Raw genomic sequence first — 9234 nt, forward strand, 5'->3', positions numbered from 1 at the left:
TAGCTATATTGGTACATAAAAAATAAAAAAAGAAAGATTAATTTGAAGCTTTCTTTATAGTTCATATATGATAACACTAAAGGAACCAGGGAGCCTTAGAATGAAATGTTGCCCTTGTTCTGTTACAGATTACAGAATAACAAAGATTGTAAATGCATTTCAATTCAAAATGGCCTATGTTTCCTCAATTGTTAAACTAGCTTGCTGTTTATTTGAAAGGGTGAATTTAACTAGCTTGCTAGCATTCCATGCAGGGACAATAAAGTTACTTTTAAAATGTATTTCACCACAGATTACAAAATACATGCTTTATAAAGTAATTTGTAATGTATTTCATTGGATTAAACAAATTTTGTAATTTAATACATACTTAATAATACTTTGGAATCTCCTCAACCACCACCAATGTGCAGCATCCACCAGGATGATGCGATGGCAGCCATATTGCGCCAGAACGCCCACCACACTATTTTATTGGTCGAGTCAGTTTGTCTTGTGGAATATATATAATCTTATATCATGTGAAATAGCTTCATCAGGACATAACTAAATAAAATGAACATGGAGTTTCTATGATCCCAGAAACATCTTATTTTATTAACCCTATGATGCACAAGCTATTGAAACCCTTTCAAATGCTCAAAGTGAGTCTAATCCCGTATTCATTTTCTATGTTTTTTCATGCATGTGTGGGTGTTTATTTGTTTCACCTTTTAAAATTAAATTAATTTCCCCTTTGTTATTCCATGATCTATGAAATCCATGATTCATGAATATTTTAAACAGTTTTATTTGAAAAAAATCCCAGGATTTTGTGTTTCTACATGACGTTTAAACAGAAATGACCAAAATGACCCAACAATACAAAATACAAAGCGAGCAATTGTATAAAGGGACATTTAAGTAGGCCTATCTGACAAAAGGATAGCGAAGCATAAGTACTTAAAGCACTGCTACGTGCAATCGAGTCAAGTGCCTTTTTGGGAAACGTACGTGAAACGATGACGAACGTTCGCAAAGTGGCTCGTAGAAATCGCTCTTTAGTGCTAATATCCATCGTTATTGGGACGATGGTTATTGGTTAACCACCACAGTACGATGCATCGTTGGGGAAATTAACGATGTAGCTACGTCTTTTTCCCGAAACCGTATAACTCTGTCGGAGATCAATTGTTTGAACCAATTTGGTACGGCAATGAAGTTGATGACGCCACACAAGTGGTGGAGCAATGACATCTATTAACAAATACGTGCAGATCGAATTAATGTCGAATACTTGCTGTAAATAACATAGCCTACATTGCATATAAGGACCACTTATGTATTTCTATTTTAATTCATTTTATTTCACGATATTTAATTAATTGATAAGTGTCCGTCATTCCGCGCATGGATTCCCCAGGGTCAAAGAGCAGGCAGACCATGCGCGTGAGCACTTTTCAAACAACAGCACTTGTATTTTCTAAAAGATGTCAAATTTATTTTTGTATATCTTTAGAATGATGGATATAGGATGAACTGCGTGCAGCTTGCTTACTTTGATCAAAAGCTTGAGGCATGTAAATCTACGTCATAATAATAAAGATTGATGTTTCTAACCACAGCTCCGTACCTGTAGCTCCAATCACGCAACTTTGCAAATTGGGAAACGCACCCCTGATTGGCTGTGTTTTGTGATTGATTGTTGCATTGTGTTGCTTGTTGCAGGAATCTCATCCCATCACGTTTGGTAAGGATGCGGTGTAAAACCATTTCAACATTAATCTAGAATGACTGGGACCAGCCATAATAACATTGTGGATAAATAAATTCATAAGAATATTTTCAAATGCACATCAAACAGTTGGTCCAGTACAGTACTTATATATTGTCACAGTATGTCGAAAACTGTTAGTTTTCAGGAAGACTGAAAGATATTAAAGGTGAGCAATACCATTGATTTAGGACAAAAATAAAATTAAAGAAATATGGAGAGACAGGGTTTCTGCCCAAAAGCAACAAAACTTGTAATATTCTATTCTATTTCGCTGATAACATTCACTAGCTACAATAGAATATGTCAACAGCTAGATACAGTACATGTATTTGGATCTCTTTATCATTTAGTTATAGATTGCAAGGTCAAATAAATCTTACCCTTTAACATTCAAACATTATTGCTTGTTATCTTTCAGAATATTTAAAATGTTGTCTGTGGTTAAAAAAATGCATTAAACAAAAGTTTTGAAATGTGTGGCAGGTGAGGCGAAAATATGCAAATATCAAAGGTTCCTATATCGGTCATATTTGACCTATTCGTGTAAAACTGATACAGAAGTACAAAAACTAGGTAAGAAAAGGAAGGTAAGAAAGGAAAAATAAGAAAGGATCACATTGCAAGGTTCAATCTTCAAAACTGTAATTCACATATTCTTCTTCTTTGACATATTTACACAGTGATGTTGAATTCTGGCCTTTTTTATAAGAAAACAGATAAATTCTATCTCCGAAAGTCAAATGAAATGTAAAATCTTTTAATCTCAATATCTCAAAACTGCTCAGAATGCACATAGAACCTTATCTTTTTTAAGGTGCATGGCTAAAATTATCTAAGGAAATCGAAATCAAGATATTTAATAAAACAAGTCTTACAAATATTCAGCAAAGAAACCCTCAGCCATGACTGAAATAATGTAAGAAATGAATGCGGGTCATTTTAGGCCCATGTTGTGCATTAGAATGGAACTGTTACAAAAACAAATTTAATTCTAAAAGTACAAATGAAAGTAACCATTTGTGATGACAAAAACATCTTTAATTGAGGAATTCCTGGAATACTAAATTATACAATTATTTTCTAGCAAAGACTCTGTCAGGTCCTTTTAGACCCATGTTGAGTATCAATGGGTTAAAATTATTCCAATTTTGCATATTCTGCAAGGGGTATGAAATTTATGAACAGAATTTAGGAAGCTTTTGCAGTTTGTCAGAGAATCACATATTAATGTTTATATTATTTGCCTTTTACAGTTTATATTGATGTTTAAATGAAACACATGATTTCAAAATTCCAAGTAATCACTTTGGTAATCTAAAATACTTTTCGGATGTAAAATGTTACTATACTGAAAAAACAGTTACTCAAATCTTGTATTTTAAATACATAACTAAGTTAAGTGCATTTTTTTACTCCTCAGCCCTGATTTCATGCCAATAGCAGCTCTACCAGAGTCCTTTATTTGTGGCAAGATTTATTTTTACTGACACTCTGGATGTATTTCAAATCCAAATATAGCCCTGGTCAACAGACGGCAGCTTAGAGAAAGTCTTTGAGGAAGTAAAGACTTAGTGTTTCTATTCAGCCAAGTCATCCTGTCAATCAGGCAAAACCTGATATTTATAAGATACAGTATTGCTAAGATTCTCCGCAGACTAAGATACTTAAAGTAACAATAACATAAAGCTTTTCAACCTCATTGTAAAGCTTTCACACAAGAACATGTTAATGCTCTTTATGCACATGCCTCTTGAAATTGTAAACTTTATTCCATAATTTATACGGACCACTGCAACAACACTACAATCACAAATAGGATATATTACATGTGATTTGTGCACTAAAGTAGTATTTTCCTTATTATATTAATAAATATCAAGAAAGAAAAAAATAATTTTTAAAGAACCTGTTTAAAAAAAAAGCCTATTCGCTTGAGATAAATGTCAGTGGCCTGATAAAAGGTGTTTCATTTTACAAATAATGGGTCACCTTATGCAAGCCATTTGGACCTATGTATGACAAAGTTAACGCAACTCAGTCACTCAGTTTGGACTGTTCTTGGTCATTCAGGGAATAAATAACTCATGACCAACTGCAATTTGGAGATTTCTACAATATCATCAGTAAGTGAAAACACTTGTGGGATGTTGCTTCCATATTGCTAGATGTCAGTATAAGGTCCACAACAATTTCTATATTGGGCAGCATAACATAAAAACTAGTCAGATTTCCCCATAAGAATGGGATAGAAATAATGAGATGCAATACACTGCATACCACATAGATTTAGAATGTAGAGATATCTCAATAAATGTGACATGTTAGTACATTACAACACAGGGCTCCTAATCTGTCTATAAGCCTTGACCTCCGTAGGCCTTCTCAGTACACCCTAAGATAAATCATTCTTATAATAGGCTCTCTGAGCAGTGGTGTGTCATTGAGGAGGTGAAGAACATATAACAGATAATCTGGACATTAATATGTGCTAAACGAAACGCAGGCGCTTTTGCATAACACGGCAAGGCAGAAACATCTTCAAAACATTCCTTAATACACAAAATATACTAATTTAAACAAATTTCAGCATTTTTAGGGAAAATGAAAAACACCCAGTGCATTCACACTGTATATACAATCATGAATAACTTGTGAATAATCACAGTAGATTAGCGATAGATGCTAACAAAAAAGGAAGTTTAAGAGCAATAATTGAAGACCGTAAGGTGCTATTAGCCCCTTAAATGCTGCTGAAATCATTGTGAAGCCTTTTGGTAAAGACAACAAGACCTTCATTGAGAGAAGTGTTGGCTACCCTTTCTTAGAGAAGCCTAATGAGCAATGCTTCATTCACTCTTTCTCTGTCATACAGTACTCACAGCCAGTAGGTGGTAGTGAATGCTTCATCCATTCATGTCAGTCACAGAATCTCCTCTGACTCCAACATCCTCTGTCTTTATCTCTCAGGGAAAACAGAAACAAATGAAATCAAGTGTGAGCATTCATAATTGATAAGTTTCACTTTGATTGTGTTGTTTTTGAATAAGGAATCATGAGAAAAACATAATTACTAGAGTATTTTCTCTCAAGTATCTTTACTTTATCAGCTTGTTTTTAGTTTGAAAAATGTTTACATTTTCCCTATAAGGCATAGTATTTGTCATAATTTTTACTCAACTACATTTAAAAAATGCATGTTCACTTTTACATTAAAAAATACATTTAAAGTTATAGTATTTCCTTACTTTTACTCAAGTATTTCACTCCATTTCTTTACTTGATTAAAAGTAAGATAGAATAATTTTAATTTACTCACGTATTAAAGGTAAAAAAACAAGTTAAAATTGTTTATATAATGCAGTGGAGTAAAAATATAATATATGGGAGGTAAAAATTTCCCAAAGAAAAAAACACTCAAGTACTTTACACCTCTGGTAAATACAACATTGTAACATTTGTGAACAGACTTTAATTTACTTATTCACTTTTTTAAATCGTTCAAGGCTTACTGAATTCACAGAATCCATTCATTGTTCACCAACAAAGTACTGACACTTTGATTTCCTACCTGAGATGACCTGTTGTTGTTGACCAGTAACTAGAAAGCATTAGGCAACGCTTCTCAAATATATCCAAGGCACAGTGTCAAAACATCTAGCTACAGTAAAAGTCACCACTAATAAAAGCCTGCTGAGAGATTAAGGAACAAAAAAGGAACTAATCTTTTGGGGTAATCTTGTCTATAGCTGAAACAAACTGTGTGAAAACTTGTTTACAGCAGATTTAAGAGTTTTATTTCTGTCAGTACTCGCCAATAAAAGAACAGCCCATACAATTTTACACATGCTAATGTTGTTCATTTGACTTGAATGAAACATCAAAAAATATATTGAGCACATTAAAAAAATGATTGCAAAAGATACTACTAGAAGACGCAGCAAAATTTTCTTAACGTATTTCTTATGTGTATTTGGCTACAAGTATCTGGAAGACAAAGCATGTCAGGTTCTGCAATGCTGAGAATGAAGACTTATTCACCTATAGCAACAGACTGGAGGGATAACCCAGAGAAACCCTTCTCACACACTGCAGTAAATACCAGCCAATGAACTCTAAGATCATTCATGTAGAATGTTTTATTCACAAATCTTTCGAGGTTCCCTCATTCTTGCTTTAAGATCAATGGGACTGCTTGGTGATCACAAAACATCTCATAAAATCAAGCCTTGTGAATCCGGCATTATGGTTACACTGCAAACATTATTGATTCTTCCGTAAAGTTAATTTAAATGAAGGCTGTGTTCTAAAGATCAGAGTGCAAAGCTTAATTCATATGTTAAATAATCGTATCATCATACCACATGTGATCAGTCTTATTAATAAATCCAATACATGCATTATGGTCAAGTAAAACCAGTCAGACTGTGATTTATTTCATTCAAGCATAAGCATTTAAAGTCGATTGCAAAAATAAAATAAACTCCAAGCATCTGCTTATATTCTGCAAACCTGTATGAATCAAAACAGCCGTTTTCTTAGTGGGTTGGCACATAAGAATTCTCATTGATAAGACAACATTTTACATTCAGAACGAGTGGAGACCGACCTTGGTCATTAAAGCAGCACAAATAGGTCAGCACCTTGGATAGTTCCATTCACATCATTACACATTTTGTTAACCTCCTGAGACCTTAAATGGAAAGAGAGCAACCATAGTTGCCACTGCTTTACGCTTTGGCGTACCTTAAAGAAGATATACAAGGGAATAGTCAAACTAAAAATAATACATTGTACAATATCACATAATACGGCAAAATATGTTTTTATAAAAATCTAAAACAATTTCCAAGGTCTTAGGTGAAGTGAACCATGGCCTATTTAGCAATAAAATATGAGGCTGACAAACATGTAGAATAAAACGTTTTGTTTTAGCACTCCCTATTTACGACTGTGTAAGTGACCTATTTGTCAGGTATGGTGACCCATACCCGTAATGTAACCTGCTTTTAACCTATGCAGAGAGTAGTGAACACACGCAGAGCAAGTCTTGAACACACATACACCCGGAGCAGTGGGAAGCTATGACTGCATCACCAGGGCAGCAAGTAGGGGTAAGGTGCCTAGCTCAAAGGCACCACAGTCATTAACCACCAGCCCTGAGAATCGAACCGGCAACCTTCTGGTCACGAGTCCAACTCTCTAACCATTAGGCCACGACTAGATAACAAAATTGGTAACCACAGCTTTCAGTTTTAATAAAATATAATTGTAAAACTAAGGTTATCATGGTAAACCATATATAATTGGTAGGGTTGGGAATCGATTCTGCTCTTATCCATTCCTGGTTTCGATTTCACAGTTGAAGTAAAACGTAAAGATCATCCGGTATGGTCATTTAGCCTGCTCATTGACTTGTTTGCAAAAAATATATTTATGAGCACTGTTTATGTACACATAGAACCAAGTGTTTTTCTTATTTATTACAATTTGTATTATCATAGTTGAACTACATCATGGTTAAACTGTAGAAACTATATTAAAATTATGGTTGATTTCTGGTTCTTGTGCATTAATGCAATACTATAGTTAAACTATGCTTTCTATGAAAAATATCGTTAATTTTGATAAGGGCTTTTGTTGTGATATCAGCAGATCACGCAAACACATGCACTTTTCTGACCAAAAGGCACACAGGAATCAAGTATTCGATTCCTATTCCTTTCAATTCCGATCTGATTCCTAGTCTTTCGATTCCGATTCCAAATGGAAACAGATTTTCGATTCCCAACCCCATTAATTGATCGTGGTTAAAAAAGCATTGTTACATAAACCTTGTTTAATTTTCTTAAAGGCTGTCCATAAATTTGGGCTATTAACTACATTTAATACTGTTAAAACAATTATCAAAACAATAAATGAAATAAATATTGGTAAACCGGCTCAAGTACAGGTCACTAAATACATTCAATTCAATGGTATTGATGACAGTGGGTAGATCACGATATCACTAGCGGTCCAGTTCACCTGCATCAGTCTTGTAATCCCCTTCGTTTTTCAAATCTTGAAAAACCTCTGTGAAAAAGTGCGGATCTATGTTAATCTGTAGCATTTTGCCACTCAGTTTATTGATTACATCCAATGAGCGCTCCCAGAAAACGTCCTCGTTCGTCTCGACCATGAAGGGCTTAAGAGGGTAAGATATCTCGTTCCCTATATAGGAATACGCCAGATACAGGCAAGTCAGAAAGGTCCCTTGGAGTTCACGCTGATTGTCAATAGCATCGGTCAGCGTTTCCCTACAGAGCAGATACACGAACACGAGGTTGGCTGGTGTGATGAACCCCTGATCCTGCCAGCCCTGCAACAAAAGAGTCCTGTCCACGTTTCGGAACCAAAGAATGACCTCGTTTGGACGGAGTTCCTTCAGTTTAAAGCATCGTTTGCACATGAATTCACCCAGACAGCGGAGCAGCTCCCCGGTGGAGGCCTGAACGATCACGCGTCTCGAAGAGATGAGGGACTGACTGCTGGGCTGTTTCTGAACCGACACCAGCTGCTTCGCCTTCGCCGGAGACAACTGATCGAGATTAACCCGAAGTTGGGTGGTAACCGGGATCGGTACGGCAAGAGGTCCATTTTTCGTTTTCCGGTCGGTTGACTGTTGTGATTTCTTAAAATTCTCGTGGTTCAGATGCGCAACCGCTTGACTGTCACCGTTGTTGGCTGGTTGCGGAGGCGCATTCGGATTCACTTTATTGACACTTGTTTTCTTAGATGGTGCAGTCACGAAGCGTTTAAATGTCAGCGTGGAAACGATCACTGACCGCTTTTTAAGACTTTTCCCGTTGGCTTCGCACACCGATTTGCCTCCATCGTCAATAATGGCCACTTTGCTTGATAAAGGGGATATTGAGAGCACAGTCCCCATATCTCAGCAGGGCGCTGGCGACAAAAAATGATACTCGATGGGTTTGCTCACGGAGAGACGTCCCAATTGAGTTCGATAGTATCACAAGTGTAGTTTCATGTAATTTGTAAAATACCGTATATTGTTAGGCTGACTGTCCATGAAAAATTCCAGAGCAGGAAAACACTCTCTCTCTCCTCTTCTGCATCCCATGCTTTGCTTGTATCTCTAGGGGGATTTGTGGTGAGCCAAACTAACATGACATCAGCCTCCGTTAAAGCGGATTAGGCTCTCTAATTAGCCAACCTCGGAGCTCAGAATGAGAGCGACAGGCAACAGGACCAATAGAAACAATGTCTACGTTCACATTAGCGCTTCATTTTTAGAAGACATGAGCCGAGTATAGCCGTGCTATTCTCACACAGGTTACACTTCTCTTTTCTCCCTGACTGCTATATTTTACTAATTTGGCATTGAAATAACTCACTCAACCCAAATTAGACAAATACAAAAGATAAACCAAGATAAATGTACAAATATCTCTTTTTTAATCAGCCTGAGAAAAGTGATA

General features: G+C 35.9%; 1 protein-coding gene across 1 annotated transcript; it reads right to left on the reverse strand.

Annotated features, from left to right (window-relative positions):
• Positions 1-4642: 4642 nt before the first annotated feature.
• On the reverse strand, positions 4643-8974 carry cdk5r2b (cyclin dependent kinase 5, regulatory subunit 2b (p39)). The gene is made up of 2 exons (XM_056755508.1): positions 7781-8974; positions 4643-4710 (listed from the first exon to the last, which is right to left on the reverse strand). Exons 1-2 carry the CDS (start codon positions 8682-8684, stop codon positions 4673-4675), a joined length of 942 nt encoding a protein of 313 aa, XP_056611486.1. The 5' UTR covers positions 8685-8974; the 3' UTR covers positions 4643-4672.
• Between the last annotated feature and the right edge of the window lie 260 nt (positions 8975-9234).

This window comes from Triplophysa dalaica, chromosome 8, assembly GCF_015846415.1.
Source record: "Triplophysa dalaica isolate WHDGS20190420 chromosome 8, ASM1584641v1, whole genome shotgun sequence".
Taxonomy (NCBI): domain Eukaryota; kingdom Metazoa; phylum Chordata; class Actinopteri; order Cypriniformes; family Nemacheilidae; genus Triplophysa; species Triplophysa dalaica.